At 52.9% G+C, this 26,368-nt stretch overlaps 5 protein-coding genes across 5 annotated transcripts; 2 read left to right on the top strand and 3 right to left on the bottom strand.

Moving 5' to 3' along the window:
• Window positions 1-2,506: 2,506 nt before the first annotated feature.
• CKM354_000887200 (uncharacterized protein) lies at window positions 2,507-4,021 on the top strand (the record flags this gene model as incomplete). Its single annotated transcript, XM_044804269.1, has 1 exon — window positions 2,507-4,021. The coding sequence occupies one exon, from the start codon at window positions 2,507-2,509 to the stop codon at window positions 4,019-4,021; it is 1,515 nt and encodes a 504-aa protein (XP_044660204.1).
• A 309-nt stretch (window positions 4,022-4,330) lies between these two features.
• Window positions 4,331-6,978, bottom strand: CKM354_000887100 (uncharacterized protein; the record flags this gene model as incomplete). The annotated part of the gene is made up of 5 exons (XM_044804268.1): window positions 4,331-5,515; window positions 5,577-5,689; window positions 5,807-5,906; window positions 5,968-6,858; window positions 6,928-6,978. The coding sequence occupies 5 exons, from the start codon at window positions 6,976-6,978 to the stop codon at window positions 4,331-4,333; spliced, it is 2,340 nt and encodes a 779-aa protein (XP_044660203.1).
• Window positions 6,979-9,102: 2,124 nt separating this feature from the next.
• Window positions 9,103-9,992, top strand: CKM354_000887000 (uncharacterized protein; the record flags this gene model as incomplete). The annotated part of the gene is made up of 2 exons (XM_044804267.1): window positions 9,103-9,322; window positions 9,376-9,992. 2 exons carry the CDS (start codon window positions 9,103-9,105, stop codon window positions 9,990-9,992), a joined length of 837 nt encoding a protein of 278 aa, XP_044660202.1.
• A 2,781-nt stretch (window positions 9,993-12,773) lies between these two features.
• On the bottom strand, window positions 12,774-13,463 carry CKM354_000886900 (uncharacterized protein; the record flags this gene model as incomplete). The annotated part of the gene is made up of 1 exon (XM_044804266.1): window positions 12,774-13,463. The coding sequence occupies one exon, from the start codon at window positions 13,461-13,463 to the stop codon at window positions 12,774-12,776; it is 690 nt and encodes a 229-aa protein (XP_044660201.1).
• An 11,501-nt stretch (window positions 13,464-24,964) lies between these two features.
• Window positions 24,965-25,914, bottom strand: CKM354_000886800 (uncharacterized protein; the record flags this gene model as incomplete). The annotated part of the gene is made up of 2 exons (XM_044804265.1): window positions 24,965-25,516; window positions 25,576-25,914. 2 exons carry the CDS (start codon window positions 25,912-25,914, stop codon window positions 24,965-24,967), a joined length of 891 nt encoding a protein of 296 aa, XP_044660200.1.
• Window positions 25,915-26,368: the final 454 nt, after the last annotated feature.

Below are 26,368 nucleotides of genomic sequence, written 5' to 3'. Positions count from 1 at the left end.
GCTTTTCACTCAGTATGCAACGTGGCGGAGCACATGGGCGGTGCGTCGGCGCAGTATGAGGCTTGAATACGAGCAACAGCGCCAGAAGGCAATAAGGCGTCGGCCGCCCTCGATGATTGAGGCTCTCGGTTTTCGACGTCGACACCAACCCATGCAACCAGAAAATCAAGCGATCTATTCCCAATATAGGCAGTGGAATCCGGATACCATGTCGACGCTCGGTCGTCGAACATGGGGGCACAACGCAGACTGGTGCCTGGCAGACTGGTTTGCGCCGCCTACTACGAGCATCGCCCAAAGGTAATTTGCGGCAACTTGGGTAGAAGGCTGCAGACAAGTCCACGAGTTGCAATATTGTGTGCAGATTACCAAGTCCACGGTGTACCGGCGACACCAACGCCGGCATGTCTCACTGCAAGATGGACATGGAACGGAACAGCCACATAGACGACTGGTGCCTCGTTTCTTGGTCTGCGATTCAGCAGTGCAATATGGTCACCGCTCAGGCAGGCGAACTGTTCAGCAGTAGAATCGCGCGGTAGTCGTTGAGCTTATCAGGTTTTGGACCAAGGCGCAGCAAGGAGTGTTCCCCTTTCACTGGTGCGACGGCAATCGAAGCCTTCCCCTGACGGAATGTCTGAACAGCTATTGCTCCATCCCGTGTCCGTGTTTTGTCAGGCGACTTCACTTTTGCGATCAATTATTTTCTGCCAGCCGCGCTCACATCTGAAGTACGTCACCTCAGATATTGACACTTTGGAACAGCCTGCGTGTCATTTTCTTGCGCCTCTGCCGGAGGGTACCTTGCAAATGGCGGCGTAGCTACGGGTCTGCAGGTTGGTCTGCTCTTGCAAAACTCGACTAGAAGGTCACACAGGGGCCGCTACTGCGCAGGACCTGGTCGCCACCACGACCAATTTTTCGGCGGTGCTGATGTTGCTCGCCCAGGAAATATCATCGCCTGGTAAGCGCTTGACGCGCTCCAAGAGGCAATTCAACCTTCGTCATCCTGATGGAGACGAAAAGTTTTCGTCGCTGCCCCACGAGGCATTTTCAGGACAGGTCTACAGTAACTTCGTGATCGTGGCGCAGGTAAGTAGTGATGATATACAGGGCGGAGCACTCATCAATGCACGGCAGCACCGAGATCTCGTTGAAGCCCAAGCAATGCCAATCCCACGAGCGGTCCACGAGATCGTCAGACGCCAGAGCATATCTCGGCGATGGCCAAACAAACGCCAACATTAGCGAAAAATTATACGCCTTCGCGCCTGGCGGTTAATCCTGACCCTTCGATCTAAGCTCAGCCATTATGGCGGTAACCGTCACCTGAGAGTTGAAAATTATTGCTTGCTGGCAACTTGCAATCACATTACCATGACGCGATCAGTCTATTGCCCACTGTGGTTGCCCTTCGACGAAATCCCGCATCGCAGGCAGCTGCTAAACAACTGAGGGATTAGGTCGGGCAAGCCCCATCTTTATTGCCTATCCATCTTCAGATATAACATTAAGGAGTCGCAACAACCACGGACTCTCTTCAGCACACTCCTCTTCGTATACTCACGAACACATCTTGTATCTCCCAAACACAATCCGCGTAGCATAGTGCTATCACTCAACAACCATCTACCAGAAACATGTGCAAGGCAATCTCCGCTCAGCAGGTCAACATGACCACCACCGGATGCAACAACGACGGCTCGCTCGACCTCAGCGTCGAAGCATCTCGCAATGCTCAGCGCTCTTTTGGTTCTTCAGGAGCCTCAATGGGCATGCAGACTAGCCCGCCCTACCAACGACCATCTATGCAGGGCTGGTGGTAAGTCTACAACGGCATAGCGAGGTTCCACAAAGAGTGGAGAACTAACGCGGTTCTCAGGATTTGCTCTAATTGCAAGAATCACATGAACCCGGCATTTACTAGAGATATGTGCCTTATATGTGGTCACCGCAAATGTCGTGAATGCTATGTGTACCCGAAATGAGGAACGGTGATCGAGAAACGATGCTCGACGAATGCGCTTGAATTTTGGCTTCTCTTCACGGCAGTGGCGTTCGTTTGGAGTTTAGGCAATACAGAGTGATAGACAGGGCGTGGAAGGTACACAATAGAGCACACACGATGGATGATAGAGGATAGAGGATATGTGGTGAAGGACGATAGAGGTAGAACATGCTCTCCTTAGTTTATCAAATTTTCGCACAGTTGACACTTCTCCCGCTTCTTGACAGACAGACTCTCCAAGCCCCTGCAGCACTGTCGCGTTGCGTTTGAGTTGTCGCTGTAAGACGTTCTACCGCGTTGCCAAGTGATTAGACCGGAGACAGCTCCTGCTTTTGCCGCCTGGCGCGAGCCGTTCGTCGAACCTTCCGTTCCCTGCTCTCCAGCCACATCCCCAGCCCTCCGATCTTCCGTCATCATTCGCAGCCGTTTCAACTTTTGCGCAACACTCCACATCAAGTACAAACAACAATGGTATTACAAAGGTGATCACCACGGAGCATGGCCCCGAGGAACCGGGTGTCGCTCTGGACAGCTCGAGTAATTCCCGTGCTTCTGGTCCTCATCGTCGGATACGCATCATACGTGATCGTTGGACGACTCTGCATCAATTACCTCTTCAACCCTCCAGACAATAAACCACGACGACTCACCAGCGGGATCGTGATGCTAGCTGTATATTTTGTTCTTCTTATACCGGTCGCGACATCATGGTTACGACTACTTCTAGCTGTGGCGATTTCGCCAGGCTATGTACCACAAGGCAGAGATGATCAGCAACGGCCGACGATCGTGGAACCTCAGCCTGGATTGGAAGCTTTCTGGATGCGAGACGTCTTTGTCTGCGATTATACTGGAATGCCGATTTGGTGCGATCATTGCAAAAATTGGAAGCCGGACCGAACGCATCATAATCAGGATGTCGGACGATGTACGCGAAAGATGGACCACTTCTGTCCTTGGGTTGGAGGCGTCGTTGGCGAGAGGTCTTTCAACTTCTTCGTACAGTTTCTGTTCTACACGATGATCTTCACGGGCTTTTGCACTGGGGCTCTGGGGTATTATGTTGCTCAGTGGAAGGAGGATGTCCACTGGTTCGTGGCTTTAGGACTGGCTGGATTCTTTTTGCTATTCACAACTGGCATGGTCATGAACAGTTTGAACATGGCGTTCAAGAACATTACTACAGTCGAAAGCATTCGCGGCAGGATGTATCTGGCCGTAATTCTACCTCCGGAAATGCAAAAAGATCCTCTGGCGCCACCTCCACCAGCACGACTTTCACAATCTCAAGCCGATCGCATGAGCGACGAAGGCAGCGAACGCCCTCTCACATCCGAACTTGACGACCCCGCACACATGAACTACTTCCAACGCCAAAACCGCCGCCCCTCAGCCGCAAAACGCCATTCCATCTCCCATTCCCCTCCTGCGCCTCCTCTCCAACTACCACCCTCAAAACTCTTCAAAGGCACAATTACCTATCCCCTCCAACTCCCCACCAACAGACCCCCCATCCCGGCTCCGGAACCACGAACCTTCGCAATCCTCGAAACACCTCGCGGCCTCAACCCCTGGGATCTCGGCAGCACATATCATAATTTCCTCGCAGTCTTCGGCAAATTTCCACTTGACTGGTTCCTTCCCATCAAGCACTCGCCCTGCTGTGACCACACCTCTCGAATCTCCGAATATCCTCTAGGCCCAGAGTTCGAAGTCCTCCTTTCGGACGCAGGACTCGTGCGTCCCGCAACGACTACTTCTGCTTCTCATCAAAAACGCGAACGAAATCGGGATCGCCGGGGAAGTAGTGTAGCACGAAGCCGAAGCCGGAGGCGGAAACGGAGATTGGATCCAGGATGGCAGCATGGTGAAAGGCCGGACGGATGGGTGAGCGAGAAGGAGGCGAGGAGAATTCGGAATGAGTGGCGGAGGAGAGTAGATCAGGCAGATAAATTGCCTATGGGAGGAGGGAGAACGATGCGTGGGAGGGAGGAAGCAGCTGATGTGCATTGAACAACATAGCGTGAAAAATGAATTATTGTTATAAAGAATTTTCACTGCTGTCGCCACCGTTCTCACAACCTTGCAATGCATGGTGAAGGAGCGGACGCACAACACGAGGCGCGGTGGGCCTGCACAAAAAGGAACAGGATATGGCGTGTAGACATGCTTGTTGCATCAGTCAACGTCTATGAAAGTCTATCCGTCGTATGAACATGCCAATCATGCATTTTCGTTCGCTGCGCTATGCAATGAAAGCATCAAAGATGATCCAGCGAAGTCTCATTAAAGATGTCATGCCTCATGCTTCTCGTCATTTACTCAACCTCGCAGCTCATCCTGAACCTCAGCCAGAAGCTCCTTCACGTTCTGACTCTGCGCTGCTGGCTTCCGGCGCACGAGCTCCAAAGTGCCTCCTAGTGCCCCCTTGTATGCAGCCCTGAAGTCTGCTCCGAGTGTGAGTAAAGTCCCGAGCGCAGCAAGTGCGCGATAGAAGCTGTCGGCATCGGAAACATGAGGGCTGTCACTTTCCAAGATCCCAGCGATGTCGAGGAGGAGAGCTTTGGCGCGAGCTTCTCGCCGTGAAGCTTCATTAGCCGGGGCCTGGCTTGTCATCAGTACCGCGTAGTTCAGATACAGCGTGGCAAGGGCCCTGACTTGGGCAGGCGACTCTGGCTCGGATGCATATGGGCGGACAAGTTTGAGGACAGCGTCGAAAGTTCCATCCACAATCAGGCGTCCAGCATCAGTCTTGAACAAGTTCGCGAGGAGCCGTATGGAATGCACGGCATTGTTTGCTGTTTCTTGATGAGGCTGGAGTACGCCAGCGCTGCTCAGGATGTCGACGATTGTCTTGTCGCCTCTACTGGTCGAGCTGACGAAGGAGGGTGATACCGCCAGTAGCGCAAGTACGCCGACTGCAGGCACCTTGCTCTTTGTAGGCCATGATGAGGCGATCTTCAGTAGTGCAGAGGTTTGCGTGTCTGTAGGTCGTGGATCCTGCTTGTTCTGAAGCTGCGTGGAGAGCTTCTTCAGCGCGTCGAGCTCGTCAGACTGTACGCCGCCCAGCTCTCCTGACTTTTGAACAATAATGTTGATAGCATTGGTGGGGTTTCCTTCAATGATCTCAACATATGATCGTTGCGGTAGATTTCGCTGTCCGGACACTGAGGCAGAGCCAGCATCTCCAGGTCGATATCGACTGTCGCTGCCCCAAGGATCTCGTGCTTGTTGAGGAGGATTAGAGGCGCCGGAGCCTTGTCCAAATTTGGCACCTTTGGTGTTGTCCGAGATCCAATTTGCGACCTGCTCGTAATATGTCATGGGAAGTTCGTTTCGCTCCAGAAATTTTCGTGCCGCGTCCCAAGAGCTCTCTGTCAGATTGTAGGGTAACTTAAGAGGAGGCTTTCCATCCTCGATGTCGATATCGAAGACGTAGTCGTATTCTTGTCCATTGTATGACTTCTTCTTGGCGCCTGTCCCTTCTCCCTCTACGACTGTTCCGATCTGCAGCGCAAGAAGTCAGTGTTGGAGACCATTATTCGCTCAACTGGGCCACACAACGTACCAAGTTCCACTGACTCGTAGAAGAAGCCCACAAGTGAGCAGTTACGCTTCCGTCATGTTCTCGTATGAAGAGTTGCTGACCATCCTTTTGACCAACTTGTGTTTGGAGTGCCTCTGTTGGCAATCGTTAGCTCACGCACTGTGATTTCATGCAGCCACCTCTTCGAATTTCTGCTTTGGGCATTGTCGCAAGAAGCGCTGAAATGCAGCATGGAGCAGAGTCTGACGTACCTGGGCCTGGAAGATTCTCCTTTTGAAAGGGCTGGCCTTGGGCCGCAGTCTCAGCAGGTATCGCGTACATGCGGTTTGTCTCGTCGAACTTCGCGATGGTCTGCAATATCGTCAGCGACTCATGATCACTTTCTCTACCTCATTCGCTGTGTCGCTCATACCTCTGCATCTGCTTGTCGTTCTGGATCGCGAGAGAAGATTCGAATGACGTTGTCGCTCGCTCCACTCACGATATCGCCGGTCTCTGGACAAGCCGCGACAGTCCAGATACTGATCGCAGGATGCGTAATGGTCTGTATGCATTGTCCGTCTCTCCATATCCTGACTGTGCGATCTTCCGACGAGCTCACCAGATCTCCATTCGGTAGAATGGCCAGATCGTAGATATACGCCGTATGTCCCTCGAGCTCACCAATTGGCTGTCCATCCAGAGTCCATATCCGAATAACTTCATCATTACCCGCAGAGGCCACAGCACCACCAGACCAGTGGTCAGAAGGTAGCTTCGCGAAGCACCGAACAACGTCTGTATGCCCTTTGATCGCCTGGTGCAATTTCCCGTTGAAATCAAACACTCGAATGATCTTGTCCGCACATGCCGTCAAGATGAATTTGCTGTCGTATATCTCAACACCCCACACCGGCCCATCGTGACCTTGTAGCTCGGCAATCACATTGCCGCCCTCGATGTCCCATAGAAAGACCTGGCTGTCCCAGCCTCCACTGACCACTTTGCTACCGTCCTCAGTAAGCGCGAGACAGGTGATGTTGCCCGCATGCCCAATAAGCATGCGATGAGCATCCTCGTCCGGCGACTGTCCGACCTGCTTCACAAACACGAAGGTCTCGCGGCCACCAGCTGCAACCACACCCTTAGGGTGCTGCTGCGATGGCGGAGCGTACGCCAGTCCATTGAACCAGTGTGAGCCCTTGAGCGCGATGGTATCATCGAAGGTGGGCGGTTTCGGCGATGTGAGGCTCCATTGCCGGACGGTGTTGTCTCGAGAAGCGGAGAAGAGGAGATGGCGGTTCGGGAAGACGACTGCTCGTACCTGTGGAGGAATTGCTCGTCAGCAATTATCATCAACTGGGCTGTGGCGCAATGGCGTCCGAATGCTTACATCTTCCTCGTGGCCACGCAACGTGGCCGACAGCTTGAAGTCGCCCGTCATGCTGCCGGCAGATCAGATCTGTGCAATCGCACAATGCGGTACGGAAATGTCCGGACAAGAGAGGGGAAGTGTTGAAGCAAGCTGCAGATGATCGAATGTACAGCTCAGAAGGTGGTGCAGACAAAAAGTGTTGCTGCAGCGATGAGAGCTTCACCAAACACCATCGAAGCAGCAGCTCACGCAGCAGGCACCCCACGATGATGTGAGTGAACGAGTCTTGGCATTTACATCGTGCTCCCTCACGTTGACGCGACTCTGTGTGCTGCCCGCTCCACAAACATCCGTCGACCATCTTTGATGCCCTTTGCGATCATCCTCAGCGGCGCAGCTTTCCAGATACTCTTACGCACAATGTCGCATTGTCCATGGGTCTTGCATTCACTCCAGTGATTAGCACCTTCACGGACCTTTCACAGCTCAGTGAGACGCGTCGCGTGCTCCGCGTGCAATTCCCACTCTGCAGAGCGTAAGGTGGCATGCCACTGTACTTGCCTGAGAGTCGCGTCACAACGATACAGAAACGCGTTCCCCGAGAGAAACTCTGCTCTCGTCGGCGTGAAGACAGCAATGCAACCCTGCGATTCATCCTTCTGCTATCTTGAGGCATCGTACCCTGTGAAACATTCTTTGGAAATATTTACGAACTTGTCGCGTGCTGCGAAAATCTCCGTCCGCTGACTGCGCTCAGGCGCCGTCAATGCTGACACATTCAGCAATCCGAGGACGGGAGATCACCATGGAAGCCCGGTCTACGGAACACGAGGCCAACGGTGACAACGACTTGGGACTGGAAGGCGCGTCACTTGCAACTTGCGGCTTGCCTACCATCATTCGGGCCGGCTGGACCGGACAACATTGGCCACACCTCAGCCCTTCCTGCCACCTTCCCGCCACACCCATGGCTGGGCCGTGAACAGTCCTTTTAGAGCTGGCTATAGACTTCTGCGCAGATCTGCGGGTTGATGACAGGAACTTCGGAGAATTCGACACATCCTCATTCCAGCTAGCCGGATCATGCATGCTCCTTCCACGGGTGCTAGAATACCGACTGCTGGCAGTACATCAACTGCATTGTCTGTGAAGCTGTCATCCGCGCAAGATCTTCAGCCATCCCGACCTGAAAGTGGCTACGGCTGACTGCAGGTGCCGGGCGTGTTTTGACCAGAGCGGCCTGTCCGCAGTGCCTCACATTCAACCTCTATCACATATATGGCCCTGCGCGTCGCATTTGGTGCAGGCTTGGTGCAGGCTGAGTATGCTGCGCCTGATATGGCTGAACTCTGAACACATTCCTCAGACGCTATATTGGCATCTGGCACCGAAGATGCGGAACGCGAGGGTTCAGCTGTTGCTTGACCTCAGCCGTACACACATCTGGAAATAAGTCATGAGTCCTGTGTTCCCCCGTGACCCACCTCACTAACGCTCGAGCATTGCGTTCACTTCATGTGTCTCGAAATACTCATTGTGTTGAACTGGCTGGCTGGAACGGCCTCGGTCAACGCCTCCAGCCCTATCATCTGCATCTCGTCAGATTCGGCTAGGATCGTGGAGGCCATCACAGCCCGCTACCACGCGCGCGTGAGACATCCAACGCCAGACGTGCGCCAATCATCGAGTCTGGCGAGTGATGAACAGCGAGGCAGCGTCTGCATCTGGGCAGCTTGGGTGCCAAGCCACGACCATAGCGTACCTAGCTCTGGACAGGATCCCTCGATGACGGACATGTCCGAGTTGATGTGGATCATAACCTTACTCACCTTCCTGGTCGCTGCTCGGAGCTTATATCTACGATAGCCGCCTGTCATCGCCATCCTGCTGACACACTGTTTCCATCGCGACAGTTCGCTCACAGGCAAGGTCGTTGCACCTGCAGAACCGCGCGTAAAACAAATTCTGCACCGTTGTCGGCGTGTCGAGCTCGCTTCTGGTAGCGACGACCGGACCACTTTCGCCCTCCATCGGCTCGCCAAAGACCAAGGGCACTGCTGCAGCTGTCCAACGTGTCGCAAGACCTCAACGCTCGATGGCCATGTCGTCGAGCACGCAGGATTCGAGCTCTGGAAGAGAGCTTATGAATGCTCTGTCTGCGTGCGTATCCACAAGCTGCGCATCACTCACATCATGGGAATCTCTAACAGCCCGCAAAGGCTTCATCTCAATGGCAAATTCTCAGACTTGACCATCACATGCAACTACAAACAATGGGCCGTACACAAGGCAATCATTTGTTCTCGAAGTGGCTTCTTTGACGGCGCATGTTCACATCAATTCCGAGAAGCCAACACCGGGGTCATCGATTTGAGCGAAGATGATGAAGATGCAGTCGAGCAAATGATCCATTGTGAGCATTTCGCGGTGCGCAAATCGTGCGCGGAAAGCATTGACAACGAGCAGATTTGTATCATCTTGACTACTTGAACGAAGAGCCACAGCAGCGACCGGCCGAAATGTTTCGCCACCGAGCATATACGAATCGCAAAGCAACACCAAACAAGATTGATTTTTCACAAATCGAAGACCCCCTGCTTGCTCAAGCGGGCTTCTACGACAAACAGAATGCACCTTCACGCTCGCGAACGAATAGCAGTTCTGCAAAACAGCCGCCGCCAACGACTGCGCATCGACCTGACACTCCACAACAAGGCAGTCAGTGTGACAGTGAAGGTAACTATGCAGAAGATAATGACGACACTGAGTCCGAATCTCATCTCGTTCTGCATACGCAAGTGTATGCGTTGGGCGAGAAATACGATATTTCATCACTGAAGCAGCTTGCAAAGCAAAAGTTCGAAATGGCAGCAGCGTGCTATTACGATGCTCCCGAGCTTGCGGAGGCGATAGCGTTGGTCTATCAGTCAACAGTGGACACTGACAGAGGTCTACGCGACATTGTCTTGCAACTTTTCCGAAGACATCCTCAACTAGCAAACACACAAGACATCTATGCGGTGATTAAAGAGACGCCAGGCTTGGCGCTTGACCTCTGGAAAGTCGAACGTGGCCTGCTGTGACGCGAGCCAAGCGGTCGGTAACAGTGAGAAGTGAACAACGTCTGTCTCATTGGATTCCAGGAGCATCACGAGGCACGATCAAGAGAGTCGCGTGCAGCATTGCGTGGCGATGCATGTCAGATCAATGCGAATGACCTGTCACACTCGGCTCTCACGCCGATTTGGACCCGCACAGATGCCTTACCGAGATGCATCGAGCACTGAAGCGACACGGCAGGCCACGGCAGCTAGCCGATGCGAACTACAGTGGCCTGTACAACAAGCGACGGTGGCTCATAGCCTGCTGCAGTACACCCACAGGTTGCCACGGGCGACTGACTTCAAACAGCGTGACCACCGCCCGCTTGGCTCTGGACATGAGTGAAGCGATCACGAGACCGAATACCTTCACGGAGAGCGGAGCCCTCAAAGGGGTTAGCTGGAGGCAAGATGCAATACAGTCTAGCTCCAACTCGTCCTGTTCGAAGCACTCGTTGCCTCAAACATCCCACGTGCACATTAGCTGGACCTTCATAATCAGCCGAGATGAGAGCGGCTTCCTTCAAGCTCTTATGAGTTCTCGAGACTACAACAAGTCTCTAGGAACCCAGCTACTCACACGTACCAATGCACAACGATTACGCACCCGAAACCGGAATTTTTGCGATATATAACAAAGATTGTTCGGGACATCGTGGAGACTTCGGCTCGGGAATTACCAAGCAAGCTGAATGCTGCATGATCTACGCATGCGTACAACACGCGATGGCAGCGTTTCAAGTCAAGCACGCACAGCACGCATGCACACTTGCAGTATTCTCCCCTGTTTGCGATCCTTCTCGCGTGGCCGATTACCGAGCGCATCGCATAATACGTGGGATGTCCATCCCGTGGTGGCTCACTCCGACATCATGTCTTCGCGTCACATTGCGAATAGAGGCATGGAAAAATTATGCAGCTGCTACAGTCCTGCAATCGAAGCAGATGCCCGCAGTGGGAACCTGTGGGTCTAGAACCTATAACAAAAAGCCATCGTACATGAATGGACGCATGCACAGAAAGCAGCGACCTCAATCACGAAATGATGTTCATCAGATGAACCCGCCACATTCTCGCCTTCGCATTGAACCCGAACCCCACTCATTCACGACTTCCTCTTCGTTTCAGCTGATTCTCGTTTCAGCTCGCCTCACACTGTACCTGCAGCTCTGTGTCACGAAGGGCAGAAATCGCATAGGACGTTTCATCTTTCCAAGAACGGCAATTGCTTCACGAGGTACAACCTGCCTTCCGAGTCTCCAATCTCCCAAAGACGAAAACATACTCTTGGCATTTACAACCCAATCTCCACTTCTCGTGCCACATGTCGAGAACGTGTAACATCATCTAGCAGCATCAAGCAAGCGTGAAGAAAGTGGAGCTTCGATCCCACTTCGATACGATACGATGGTGCCACAGATGGATGGAGGAGGACGAGGATCTTGATTGATGGAACGGAATCCACAAGCAACAGAATCTAAATCAATGCAAGCATCCAAGCAAGCGTACTGGAGCCATCTCGCCTACTTGCATGATTCCATCTACATGCCATAACCCATACTCCATTTTTCTCGCATCGCACCGCATCGCATCGCATCTTGCAAGGAAGCCACGTCCACGTCCCTCAAAGCAAGCATACTGGGACAACTCGCCTACTTGCATAATCCATTCTCCCATGTTCCATCCCATCAGGTAGACTCGCCTACGTGCATAATCTCCCATCCCGTACTCCATTCTTCCATATCGCATCACTTCTGACAAGGAAACCACACATCTCAGCTCCTCCCAACACAATGGTTCCCCACGATCCCACGCGCGGATTTCCCTGCTCCTAGACATCACGCTTGCTCGAGTAGAACGTAGTACATACAACGTGTTCTAAGATGCCGAAGATCCGGAAAGAACACCGTGATCACTCCAAAAGTACTGCGCTATCCTTTTCTGCTTCCGATAACGATAATGTCTCACTTTACGAACAACGAACAACGAACAATGAACAAATCTATGACGATTTGATGAGGATCCGAAAGTCTCGTCTTGTCTCGTCTCGTTTGGTGTGCAGCGAATTTTTGTGACTTGTTTAAATACAGTTCGGTTCAGCTCAGCTCAGCCCAGTTGAAGAATTGATGATTAGTGATCGGAGTACTTCGTTGAGATTGGGAAGCTCGGAGTTGAAGAGGTATTGTTGTTGCATGTACTCGAGAGTGAAAGTCGAGTTTGGGAGATGCTGGTTTGTTATATCAGCGTATCCCAGGCTGCGAGAATGTGGGAGACCGTTAAATGCCGTGGAAGTTGACAAGGACCATCAGGGTATCCTGGAGAAAGTCATTGAGGAAGTAAGGAAACCAAGTACAGTACAAGTCGTGACAATGGGTCGCAGCAACGACACCAGGAGGTGGAGTTATGCAGTGAAGCTCAAGAGTATTTCTTCAATACAACAAATGCGCATTCTACTTTTGTCTAAGAAGAGGAAATGTACAAGTGACCTGGGCCAGCAGATCTGCACCAGCCACGAGACTCTGTCGATTTTTCCAAAGTCCTGTCTGAATCGTTCCTCGCGCCATATCCCGAAAGCGGCGCAGTAGTAGCAGCAGAAATAGCAAAATGTTCAATGTGCCTCGCTCCCATTCAAATAACCACAGAATAGTCCGAACACCGGACACCACGCCAAGTTGCTAGAGTAAAATACAAGAGTGCTGTTTCGCCAGATGTCGTAATGTACAAAGAACAAAGTCCGAAAATGTAAATTAGTTGCGCAGGGCATTATGATCTCCCGTGCTTGCGCGAGGTGCTGGTGCTGGTTCCTGTGCTGCGTCGCTCGACCTTGATGGTTTCACTGTCGGTAGCAAGGACTGTTGAGCCTCCAGATGATCCGGATCCGCCCATCTTGATTAGAGTTACGCGTAACCGGTATGAGCCAGGTTGGCGAATGAGTAGTTGGGGGAATGTAAGGTAGCCAAGTGCGAGACGGCTAGGTTGGCTGCGTGCGAGGCTCTCGGCAATGTCGTTGGAGCACTCATGTACTGAGTCGAACATCTTCTGCCCAGTAAGTGTACCGCATTCGACTGGTACGCGTCCGCCGCTTCTGGAGTCGGCGACGAGTGATACGACGCCCATGAGACGCGAAGTGTCCATTCCTTGGTACCTGGCGGCAATTTCTGGTGACGGGCATTGCAAGCTGACCATGACGGATGTCTCGACCGTTTGCCCGAATATAATAGATCTGGATGGTTGTCCGATGACATCAAGCTCAAATGTAGGACCCTCCGACTTGGACGCTACTGACGCCTCCCGACGATGGCTGCTGGACTTTGAATCCGATGGCCGTCTTGACGAGCTGTGTTTTGATCGCTGTTTGTCGTCATCGCGTCGGCTGCTGCCTCGACTCTTGCTGTCGACAGCACGAGGCCCGCTTCCGTCGCGAAGGTACGACTTCTGATTGGAATCCGACATGGTTGGTGAGTGGGTTGTGCAAAGAGAAGTCGCAGAGGGATGCTTGTTGACAGCGTTTCAAGTCGACACCGAGCAGTAGTAGAAGGGTTTGCAGCCAATAGTTGACTAACACGATGTTAGCAAGGTTTTACTAGATGCGCCACGAGAGGGTTGAGGTCGCAATGAAACCTTCCTTGGGGAACCGGGAAGTACTCACGTTAGCTAGACCGTAGGGACTTTGAAACCCGCAGGACAGGATGGCGTCGATGGTTTTGCGGGACGAAGGTGTGTTGCTGGCGGCTTTGGTAGGTTAGGCTAGAGTGGTTTAGAAGCTCTACCGGTCCGATGGGAGCTGAACCTTAAGAGTTATATATGACTTCACGGCACCCATCATCCCTCGGGACATGTCTTTGAATCTCAAATTAGCACCCTGTTCAATGCAATAACGGCATGCCGCGAATATCGTCATTCACCACTAGGGCCGAAGACATGAGAGGAGATTCCTCAAGACAAGGCTGTCTAAACGTCAGTCTTGCTCTTCTGGCGACGCCAGCACTACTCGAGGGCAGCCAACGATGCTGAATTGGGCGCCACGCATGGATAGCACATTAGATCTAGGGGACACTAGTAGACGTGGAGGCGATGTGGAGGCACGATGATCAGAAAGATGCTGGAGCAGGAACGGGCCCGATGATGGCCTGCAGTCGTGGACAAGCTGGAAGGCGCCGAAGAGCATCCCGGACGGGCTCAGACAAGAACTTGCATGTGGTGGCCGCCTAGCGAATCGGTCGATCATACGCAGTCTGGGCAAGACGATGGAGGAATAGGACACGCTCCAGGCCAGATCGTACGCGTTTCCGAGGCCGTGGTCTTGGTGTACAAGGCCAGAGAGGCCTGCACGACATCCCAGTCGGTTCGTCAAAGCGCGTCGAGCACGGCATGGCGTGCCCGAGCGGGAGACGCGCAGAGCGAACCCTCGTTACGTCTTGCTGATCTTGCTCCTGCCGGTTCGAGAGCCGACAGGAGTCTGAACGGTACGCGGTCGAACGCCGCTTGCACGACCTCCAGCCCGAGCAGGTGATACCATGTGCCTGTCCTGTTCACGCTGGCTGCCTTTCAATGCGTGTTTGACGCTGCTGGACACTTCTGACAGGCCGTGGCAACCGAGGAAGTCCGCCGCGAAGTCGTCCATCCCGTGGACGCGTGGGACACAGGAGTGAGGAGTGCGTGCTAGCGTGCCACACGGCCCATGTACAGAAACTTGATGTTGCGCAGCGGCGCGCGGTACGCGGTCCCGCGGGAGCATCTTTCCGATGCGCCTCTGTCAATCTGATGGTGTTCCCAGTCCAGATCCGTGGGCCTTCAATGCGCTTGGAGTGGGTCGCCGTTGCTGCAGTGTTTCGGGAGCGCTTCCACGACGTGTGATAGGTTTCGGTGCAGATATCCAGCCCGCCTCATGGCTCAAAATGGCAGTCGCATTGCCCCAATGCGATGTATCCCTCATCTCGCCAGATCTGACGGGAGATCTTGGTACAGCGGCGGCAGTTTCCTCATCGCTGGGTCGGCATGAACGCTTGATTGCGTTACTGCGCCGCGCGCATATTTTGTGACTGCTGGATGCCAAGAGGGGTGGTATTGATGCCGCAGTCGTCGTTTGCGGGTGTGGTGTGTCGTTGGGTGAAGGTCGTCGACGACACTCTGGCGGAGGCTTCCGCAGACGGGCTCATCCTTGCCCACCCGCCGCTTCCCTGTTGGTGGTCCGCCACGAGGAGGCCGGAAGAAAGAAGGCACGCCTCACACCACAGCCCGCCCGCATGAAGGTGCGACGTCCTCCATCCTCCACTCTCCATCTGTCGCCCGCAAGCGAACTCCTCTTCTGCCGCACGCGCCCGTCCACGCACAACGTCGTACCAGACGCTGGTGGCCACGGCGCGCTGCTTCCGATATGCAGGTACCAGAGGCAAGCGTGTCTCGCATGGCGTCGAGTGGCAGATTGGATGTGGTTGTCCTGCCACACCGTCACCCCCCTTCCGCGTACGCGCATCACCCGGCGCCGTTGACACTGCTCGTGGCCCGCCCAACTCAGCACGATGGCGGCATCGCCAACGCCATCAGATCGCTCCCGATGCGCCACGCCCCGGTGCCACGGCTGGTCATCTGCTCAAACCACCTCGCCGGCGCGGCTTGCGAGGCTTTATTGAGCGCGACTGTGTCACTTTTCGGGCCCTGCGATTACTGATCCTCTAAATTGAAGCTGCAGCAGCGGCGCAATTCGATCGAGCTCGGTGCGCAGCAGACGCTCATGTGTTCAATATCCGACGACATGTCCTTTGCGACCTCGGACCAACATCATCACACACGGCCAGACGGGGCAGATCCAACGTGGGAAGTGGGTGCCCGCTGCGTGGGATGCTGCTTCCGTTCCTCTCGCGCTCATTCCAAATCGCACATGCACTTGTGGACCGGCAGCTTCGGCTAGGACTTGGCATGGACGAGATGTACTGCAGCCCGACCTCTCCCATGAATCCCCTGAGACCATTTCAAATACATCGGGACTCTCAACGGCATCGACGACCATAGCTCGGGAGAACAGGTGGTGGTGAAGACACGGCTCGGGGTGACATGATACAGGTCTCCATCAGCACCTCCTTGGTACCAGTCGGGCAGCCAAAGTCTTAGCAACATCGACATATCACGGCATCTTGAGAGACAAGCCCCTCTCTCATGCGTCTCTCGAAACGGGCTCAATATGCGCTCCAGACCTTCCAATTCGTCGACTGCCAGAAGTCCCTCATGCACCGGAGGCCTTTTCAAGCTTGCAATGGCGTAAATGGTGCCCAGGCAGTATACCTCCTGGCTTTTGTGATCAGATGCTGCCTATTCTCAAGCGCACTCGATTGGACATGGAACAGAAATCAGTGACATGGTTTCTCAACCGACACTTGACTTTCTGCTACGAATGAAATTTTCCTGGCTCTCCGGCGTTCTCTTGAAATAGGGCGAGTGCAAAGGGAGTGATAGTAGTCCTGTTCCCAAAATCAGGTGGGAGTTGCATGCCAACAGCGAACTATGTCTCCGCTGTTCTCCTTCTTCCTACATGTCACTCGCAAACACTTCAATTTGATCATCGAACGAAATTTGGAAGGGGATGCAGACTAGGGCTCACGTCGCCCAAGGCTGAGGCTTCGATGACGCTTCTTCCCTATGACGGCTTTCCTACGACACGATCTGCAGAAGCACACGTCGAAATATATACCCATCTTTGCCTCTGGCACTGCCTTCGTGCAACGAGGTTTTAGTTGGTCAAGGGCATTCAATTCTATGCCATATCTCGCCTGATGTGGCTTTGGCTGTTGGATCCGCCCGCTCAGAGCATACGCCAACCTCGAGCTTTCTAGTTCTCCGCTATCTGCATACTTCGCGGCTCCCATCTGTCCAGATTCGTGGAGACAAGTCATCGAGCTTCCGGGCCATCTCAGGAGGACAATGCAAGGGCAGTCTGGTCGTATCGTCATCTCAACAGCATGGGTATCGTTGAGAATGCAGAGATGGTCGCTGCATACCATGCTCTCTTCCTTGCGATGTGATATACCTGCACTTTCCAGACCGCTTTAGGGTTATCCACTTCAATACTCGACTCGGCAAAGCTGCAAAGCAAAGTCTCCAAAATCGCGATCGCGCCAATCTGACCTGGTAAGTGCCCTCAGTGGCCATCATTGTGTCCAGATGGTATGCACCACTGGTCGTTGACTTGCGATGGCGAAGTGCATGTCGCCCCTCCTTGTCTGGATCTCAAATGCAGGCGATTGGTGTCCATGTCTGAGCAGCTTTGTACAGGCTGTGCCTCCGAGGAGCAGCCTTCGAGCATCTCTTCTCGACCGAATTTCATTGCTAACATTCCCCTGATCTCTAGCCTCAACGCCTCGGCAGAAGCCCTAGGTTTGAAGAGGAATGGCCACTACTGCCATAGAAAAGGACACAGTGTGTTCACTTGCTTCTACGCGAACCTGGACGAAAGTGACCCAAATTCAAACTTCTGTGCAACGATCACGTTTCTTCTGTTGGCTCGTCTGGATGATTGTCCTCGGCATTCTCACACCCACCACCTCGGCGGCGGCGGCATTCTTGGAGAAAGGCGTCAAAAAGAGCATTTCGCTGAAGGTAGTCCTTGCCCGGGTCTCAATATCTGTGCTCTTGGCGCTTCTGAATACGAAGCGTGCCCGAGAGAGACACGGCGCTCGGCATTGTTCTCTTCATTCAACTTATCTTCCTTGTCGTTGGCATCTCCACGCGTATGCCCTCAGAGAAATTACTTTTATCGAGAGAGGTGCCAGAGACAGTTTTCTCTCGAAAGAGGTTTCTTTTGTCGATCTCCGTATCTGCTCCCTCAGCGTCTTCGAGACGATACGATCTCTGGAGAGAGGCGCGCCGCTCACGATCTCCATCCACCTCACAGTCCTCGCCATCTCCATCATCAGCACTTCCAAACAAGCATGGAGCGAAACCCGGCGCCAAAGATGAGTTCTTTCGAATGTTTCCTTGCCTCACTCGCCTGATCTGTCCCCTTGGTGCCTCTGGAACGACACTTTTTCTGGAGATAAACGCCGCTCGATTGGTCTTTCGACAATTGCGCCCATTGCTACTGCCTGCAGCCATCGCGTGCATGCCAGTCGCTGACGAGCTCCGGGTCGTCGAAGCCAGACTGTGATCTGGCTCTATCCTTGAAGTTCTTCTGAATATCAGCCAAAGGGACTCCCTCCTTTTTCCTTGACCTCCCAATGGCCTGGATCGTCTTAGCTAGCGAGTTTTACGTGCTCCTGGTGTGTTCACTGAGTCGATCATCTCTGATACTTCTCTCCCATACATTGAGCCGATAATGAGGGTCCTATTTCCCTTCCTCTGGTCTGCCTCAGGACGCTTTCGCGACCATTCGTACTTCATGCGAACGTTTGCGGAGTACCACACCCTTCAAAGTCAAATACTCATCGCAATCGAGGCCACGATCTGCCCTCGCATTCGACACGTTGTTCCTGTTCGATTGCGTTCTTCAACTCTTTCAGTTGGATGTCGCATTGATCTGGGTTGAATGCATTGTGGATGTACCTGCCTCTGCAACGACGCGATTACGGGAAAGAAACGCCACCCAGCGCGCTCTCTGAGCCCACGATCACCTTCTCGTTGCCTGCATTTCCATCATCGGCGCCTTTGGAACGCGGTGATTCCCGAATAAACATGCCGCTCGGCATGCCTGCTCGACGGAGTTCCGCCTACTCATGGCCTATGTCCTCATCATCAGCAGCTCTGGAACGGCACGATTACTAGAGAGACACGCCGCTCGGTATGCTCTCACAAGAAATACGAAACTCCTCGTCGCCTGAATTCCTTCGCCAGCGCCTCCGAGACGAGATGATTCCCAGAGACACTCATACCTCGAGTACTGCTAAAGGGTCATGATCTTTTGGAGCTAACTGCCAAAGATTGCCCTCTCTCAACCCTTTTTAGTGCTCAAATCTGCAATTCTGGTACCCTACCGCCTCTGACAAAGTGGGAATTGCCAGAGATACCGGAGCACAGCATGGATGAACACATCCTCTGTGCAGATGTGATAGGGTGTCGCCTAAAGGAACACCAGCGTCATCTGTATCACTCGGATCGTCGGGCAGAACAGGCATCTTGATATCGGGACAGAAGATCCAGAAAAATGCAGGATATCGAATCTGGGCCTTCGTTGTTGATATCGTCCACCTCAAAAATATCCTCTTCCAGAGCAGTCTGCATCTCTGCAGGGATCAATTCAGGCATCGAGGAGCGCTCGCTGAGATGTGCGTTGAAATGAATGAATGCTGAGCGACCTCAGTGGTGTTATGGAGCGGATGGAACAGTTGCGATGCTCTCGTTCGAACTCTCCTCTTGCTGCTGCTCATCGGTCGTCGTGGAGTGACTGGTTCAGCGAAGATGATTGCAAGACAGACTCCCTCAGGTCAGGTTTCCGCCGGAGGGAGCGTTGTCACCAGATTAAGGGAGAGTCACGCGACTCAACTATAAACAGAGAGCATCAAAAACCGCGGTGTCACTTGAGAATATCTAGAGCAATCGGCATCAAGCATTGCTTTCCAGTTCACGTTCCAGACCGTTCTCGTTGAGGTCCAAGGCTCGCTCAGGACTCCGATAGCCTTGAAGGCATGACAATGCATCTGGGGCGATATGCCAACGACCAGGTCAGCGAATCACTTTGAGACCAGAAGACTGTGAAAGGAACACGACGTTCGCCACCAGTTGCGTGTTCAATTTCGCCGATGAGACTGTTGTTGCGATCTAGGATTTCTTCGCAATTGCGGTCACCGCGCTGTGGTCTGTGGAAACCGAAGGGCAGTCTGCATAGCCTTAAGCATCCTCTTGAACTCTTCTACTGTGAGCGCGGTGCTATCTTCTGGTGCTAGATAGTTCACGTATATACTAGGGTCAAATCGGTATGCCGGGCCCATCGTCGTGTTGCGAATGCGTAGTGGGAACGAAATTGGAGAGTGGGCTTCGTCGTCGAACGCGCCATCGACGGCCTTGGACAGGTAGGTGTTGTCCAAAAGTGATCTAAGCCGGTCGTGTGTGATACTAGCGAGCAGTATTATGGCCTCAGAATCCAGCTTCGTGTCTAGAAGACGAGACGAGTTCCTGGAAGGCGAGTACTTGCGCTCTATGTCGTATAGCCTTGTCACCATAGCGGCGTAGCCTTGCTTGTCGAATACGTCCAAGAGCTTCCTCGATACAGAGCCCACAGAAGAATCTAAACCTAGGGGCAAGAACTTGGGAGACCTTGTCGTCGAGCAATAGCGTATGCTTCGGCAAGGAGGGCACGACGATACGGATAGGAAGGCCCAGAAGATAAAACAGAAGACGAATATGAAGAGCAAGGCGAGGACAAGCACAACTATCCTTTGCGTACAGACTTCGAAACGATTTGATCTGCTAGCATCGTTTTCGTACAGTACTGGGAGGAAGCTATCGCCAATCTTCTGGATGGAATCGATTCATCTGCTTACCCGGAGAAGTCGGCTGGTCTGGACATCTATTCTCTCGCACGAAACAGCATAAAGAGCTGGCGTCCACCAAATTGTGGGATGTCCAAAACTATTGAGACAGTGGCCGCCTTGAGTGCCTGCGAAGCGACATAATTCTTGGAGAGATTCGTCGGGAATTGCCTTCTCCTGCTATTTCCGCACCTTTGGATCTGCCACATTTGCATCTTCGGTGCCTCCAAAGGCTTGAGATTCCTTGGAGAGATGTGCTGCTCAGCATACTCCCTGGTCCCATGTCTACCACATTATTCACAGCATCTTCAGCGCAAGCACCTCGAGATCACTACAAAACGCAGAGAGGGAGAGGTATTGACCAAAACTGAGGGCAAGAATCCATTCTCTCACAACTAAGACGCCCTCACTACTTCAAGATGAGCGGCAAATTAAGGTCTGGTTTTTCATCTCTGAATTGTTGTCCGTTGCTCCACTTGCCAGATCTCTAGCCCTGCCGCCTCCGAACAAACCAGATTTCTGGAGACAACATCCAATCAGTGTCCTTTCTGACTCCAGGTCGACCTCTTCACGCTCCGTATATCCAATCCTAGCACCTTCCAATCCATTCAAGATGCGGAGAAACAGCAAGATTACACAAAATCTGATGCCCAGTCTCCTTTAAAGTTCCACGAGTCGTAAATGCTGTTGATCTGCGAACGCTTATCAGCAGAGAACATGAGGTAATGCCTATCCCGTATCGCCAAAATCGATGGGATGCGAGTGGTTCCGTTGCTCAAGATCTCGACCGACGTCACATACGCCTTTGCCTGTTCTGGACCACCGACGATGCGACCTTCGGCCCATAGAGTAATATAGTCCGGATCGGCGACATTTGCCTAGGCTGTTGTCGACAGGAGTGGACACGATGTGGAGATTGTCAGAGATGGCTTTGAGGCCAATTTCGTCGAGAGTGCTTCTGAACTCTACGAGCTCGTTTCATGAAGGGCGGAGGTAGAGTTTCTCTTGGAGATCCTTGCCTGCGATAGCGTACTTCCAGGTGTGGTATACTCGCTGGTTGACCAGGATCTGGTTTGCCGGAAGGTGTCCGACGATATTTCCAACTAACTCTGGCATGGAGAATACTTGGTCCCTGGCGGGCGTTGGGGCCTTCTCATCCGAGACTTCTTGTACTGCGACTGTGCAAAGTGGGCAAGGCGGAAAGAGCCCCAGTGAGTGCGAGATACCAGACAACGGGTCGTAGGTCGGCAGTGGGCGCTGATGGCGATGGTGGTGACGGGGCCGAGTGTCGGGCGCTGGCATGCTGAGTGCGACGCAGACGACAGCAAGAACACCGCTGGCGAACGCCATGAAGACCTCTCAAGGGTCTGCTTCTTCGCCTCTTGATCATTGTCTGGTACTCAATTTACGGCTTCCTCACTAGCAGCGCCTCTGACCGTGTGAATTCCTAGAGAGAAACGCGATTTTGCATCGCCTCCCAAAACGACTTCCATCTCTTTGTGCCCGACATATCCACCCCTAGCACCTCCGAATCAATTCAATATGCGGTGTGAGAGGAGCGGTCTGGGAGGAAGGGTCGGGAGCAGGACCAGAATGTGGAACATTCGCATAAGGCCTGTCAATCTGCAGCAGATGAGGAATTGATGGCACTAGCGGTGGCTGTCGGCGAACGGGATAAGCTGAGCCGTATACAGCCCGGGCTTCGTCTCCGAGAAGCAGGTTGTTGGGTACTGAGCTGCTTCCTCGCGCTTCGCTGCGGAACGTTTCCAGGCCGAGTGTTGAAGTTGTCTGTGGAAGTGGGCGATATTCTAGAGGATATTGGGCTGCTCGAACATTACCACTGCGGGGTGACGATGGCAGTAGATTGCGGTTGGTCATTGTACTGGAAGGTGGTAGCAATGGCGGACTGGTAGAATCGCAGTGAGTTTCGATAGAACGAGTTGGTGGTCTGTCCAGTATGCTGGACGCGCTTCACTGTGGTGGCGCCGGCTACCAGCAGAAATGGACTGAATTTGAGCACAACCTACTTTCGAGATTCGGTCACTCCTTCAAAACATTCTTCGAAATATCCTTCAGACTGAGCGTGTCTCCTTTGTCTCTCAAACATTCTCTGGTGCTCGATGCACAGCTTCTGTACTGGCAGCGCCCCTGAAGGGATAAGATGCCTGGAGAAGCATGCAATTCGGCATTGCTTCTCATTCCACGATCACGTACCTCCGCGCCGTACATCCAGCCCTGGTACCTCTCGACCAATCGAAATCGCAGAAGAACACGAAGATGACCCCAAAATTCCATTTTACTCACGAGCGAGAGGTGCCTACTTTTCCAAAAACATTCGGCCAAGTAACTGCTTCTTCTTCGACTCTGAATCTTGCTCCAGTACTTTATCCGCATTTTCTCTACCAGCAGTGCCTTTGACCGGATGAGACTTCTGGAGAGACACGCGATCTCGCATTGCTTCTCAATTTACTATTACCTATCTACGCTCCGAATCTCGAGCCCTAGCAGCTCTCAATCAAGCCAACCCGCAGAGAGACACGAGATAAGACAAAACTGAGCACGAAGTTCTGTCGTACTTACTCCTGAGACGTGCTAACTTTCCACAATATTCGGCAAAGTGTCTGCTTTTTCTTCGACTCTGAATCTTGCTCCGGTATTTGATCCGCCTTTTCTCCACCAGCGACGCCTCTGACCGAATGAGATTTCTGGAGAGACACGAGATTTTACAGTGCTTCTCGAGCAATTTGCACCTTTCCATTCTCAGCATATCCAGGCCCAGCACCTCTGACCTGGCATAAAACGCAGAGAAATGCGCGATTCGCATTGCTTCCCAGACTACGGCAACCTCGTCACCATCTGCATCCCTACCCCTAGCACCTCAGAGCCAGCAGAAATCGTAGAGACAGTGCTATTTCACACGGTTTCTCAAACTATGTACACCTCTACATGCTCCGTGTCTCCAGTTCTAGCACCTCGGAGACTCACCAAATTGAAGAGAACACGCAATTTCACATTGCTTCTGAACCCAAGCTCACCACGTTGCCCTCAACGTCTCTACCCTCAGCGCCTCCGAAGCACTAGAAAATGCGGAGAAACATGCGATTTCGCAACGCTTCTTCACCCACGATCCCCTTCCATCCTGAGCATCTCCACTCCCGGCACCTCAGAACCACTACAAAATGCAGAGAAAGAGGCGATTTCGCACTGCTTCTCAATCAACGCCTGCCCGTCTATCTCCAGCATATGCCCCTCTAGCACCTCAGAGTCACCGCACGACGGAGAGAGACACGCGGTTTTGCACTGCTTCTGAATCGAAGACAGTTCCGTCACCCTCAGCATCCCCACGTCCGGCAGCTCAGAGTCGTCACGACCCGCAGAGAAACTCGCGATTTTGCATTGCTTCTACAGTCATGACTATCTCTCCGTCCTCAGCATTCGCACCCCTAGCAGCTCAGAGTCGCCACGATCCGCAGAGAGACCCGCGATTTCGCACTCCTTCCGACCGAATCTCCACCTCTCGACCCTCCGCATTCGCACCCCTAGCAGCTCAGAGTCGCCAGAATCCGCAGAGAAACACGCGATTTCATGCCGCTTCCAAACTCATGACTGTACCTCTATCCTCAGAATCTCCAACCCTAGCAGCTTAGAGCTACCACAGTCCGCAGAGAAACAGGCGATTTGCACTGCTTCTGAACAAATCTCCATATCTCTAAGCCCAGGATTTCCACCTCCAGTAGCTTAGAACCACTACAATCCGCAGATAAACAGGCGTTTTGCACTGCTTCTAATCAAATCTTCATCTCTTTAGCCCCAGGATTTCCGCTTCCAGCAGCTCAGAGTCACCACAATCCGCAGAGAAACAGCCGTTTTTGCACTGCTTCTGACCAAATCTCCAGCGCTTCACGCTCCGAATCTCTACCCCCGGCGCCTTCAAATGACCACAAAAGTCTGAGAAACTCGCAATTTTGCACTACTTCTGACCAAATCTCCACCTCATTAGCCCCTAGATTTCTACCTCCAGCAGCTCAGAGCCACCACAATCCGCAGAGAAACAGGCGTTCTTGCACTGCTTCTAACCAAATGTCCACTGCTCCACGCTCGGCATATCCACCCTCAGCGCCTTCGAACAGACTCAAACCGCAGAGAAACACGAAAAACGACCCAAAACTGAGCTCAAAGCTCCACTTTTTTCACTACTCACTACGACTTCTACTCCTCACTAACCCGCGATTTTGCGTGCTTCTGACCGAATCTCCACCGCTTCAAGCTCCGCATATCCACCTCTAGTGCCTTCGAGCAGACTCGATTCGCAGAGAGGCACGCGATTTTACACTGCTTCTGACCGAATCTCCACCGCCTCACGCTCCGCATATCCACCCTCAACGCCTCCGAAGCAACTCAAACCGCAGAGAAACACGAAAAACGACTGAATACTGAGCCCAAAATGACTCAAAACTGAGCTCAAAGCTCCATTTCACTCGCTACTCACTTCGACTTCTACTGCTCACTCATCTTCTTCACTGGGCCACGTGACATCCTCACATACCACTCATCCTCCTCCTCCGCCTCCATCCTCTTCCTCACTTTCTCCTCTTCCTTCTTCTTCTTCATCTCAATTTCCGCTCTCTTCAAATCACTCTTGAACCCCTCGAAGCCAAATTTCCTCAGTACCTCCTCACTTCGGTAGAAGAATTTGTATGTTGCCCATGGTCCTGCTGCGTCAGGGACCAAGTATTCCCAGTCGATCACGTGATGGGTGCCTCTGAGGATGTCTCCGCCGGTGTTTGTTGCCATGTGGGCTTGGTCTTTGGCGGCGGAGGTGGCGCTGGTGGCGCTGGAGCGGTCGTACGCGTGCGTTCCAATCTCATCCCATTCACGGTCGTGGGCTGCGACGCGGATGCGGTCGAGGGTGATTTCGATGATACCGGAGGTGGAGGCATCGGGGGCGGTAGTAGTGCTGTCGAGGGAAAGATTGTCGAAGAGGAGCTCGATACCGACGTCTTTGAAAGCCCAATTGTAGTAGCGGGTGCGGCCTTCTTCATCTTGTACCTTGAAGTGAAGTATCAATCAGCAAAGTGAAAGCTCAAGTCCATCGAGTTCTGACTTACCTTCTTTGCCTTCAAATACACCTCCCCATTCGTCGTGTAATCAAAGTACGGGTGATCCTTGTCGAGGTAGAGCACCTCCTGTTTCTCCACCTTCTCCTTACCATCAAGTCGCATCGTCACCAACATGTCGTGCACTCCATACTCGTAAACCTCCGAAGCGAACACCCTGTCCCACCCATCGATGTTGGGAGTAATTCTGATACGGAACTGCTTGTCCTTCTCGCTCTGGATGTAGCAGCTCGTCATACTCTTCGTCTTATTCTGCTGTACGCCCCATTCCTTGAAGACCTTGCCATCTGGATCGACCACTGCCACTGCCACGCCGCGGATTTCGGGCATTGCGAAAGAGATTGTGTATTTCAACTTACCAATGTGCTGTGTGAATGTTGTTGTGGTCTTGTATCGTGTGGTGCGGTTGAAGTCGCGCAGTCTCTGTGAATGGTGATGAAGTGGTAGAAAGCGACGAGGTGGAGAAGGGGAAGAGCTCCGAGTGCGGTCATTTTCGTTTTGTGTTGTGTTTGCTGCCAGCTGCCAGCTTATGCGCGCGCCGAAGCTAGTTGTGCTTCACTTCAGATCTCATCGGCACTTCAGCTGTCTTGGCAACGGCGAAGTAGGCAACCACTCTGGGAGGCAAGACTTTCGAAATGACAGCCAGTAAACCTCCGAGCGCACTCTCTCCATAGAATAAAAGCCAATGAGCATTGCTAGCAATCCAGGGTATCATCGCAGTGCCGATATTTGCGCCTCCTCCCATATTCGTCAAAAGTCGACTCGTTATGGAACACACATCTGT

Source organism: Cercospora kikuchii, assembly GCF_019650295.1.
Source record: "Cercospora kikuchii DNA, contig_00005, whole genome shotgun sequence".
In the NCBI taxonomy this organism is placed as follows: Eukaryota; Fungi; Ascomycota; class Dothideomycetes; order Mycosphaerellales; family Mycosphaerellaceae; genus Cercospora; species Cercospora kikuchii.
This window is presented reverse-complemented; position numbering and strand designations above follow the sequence as displayed.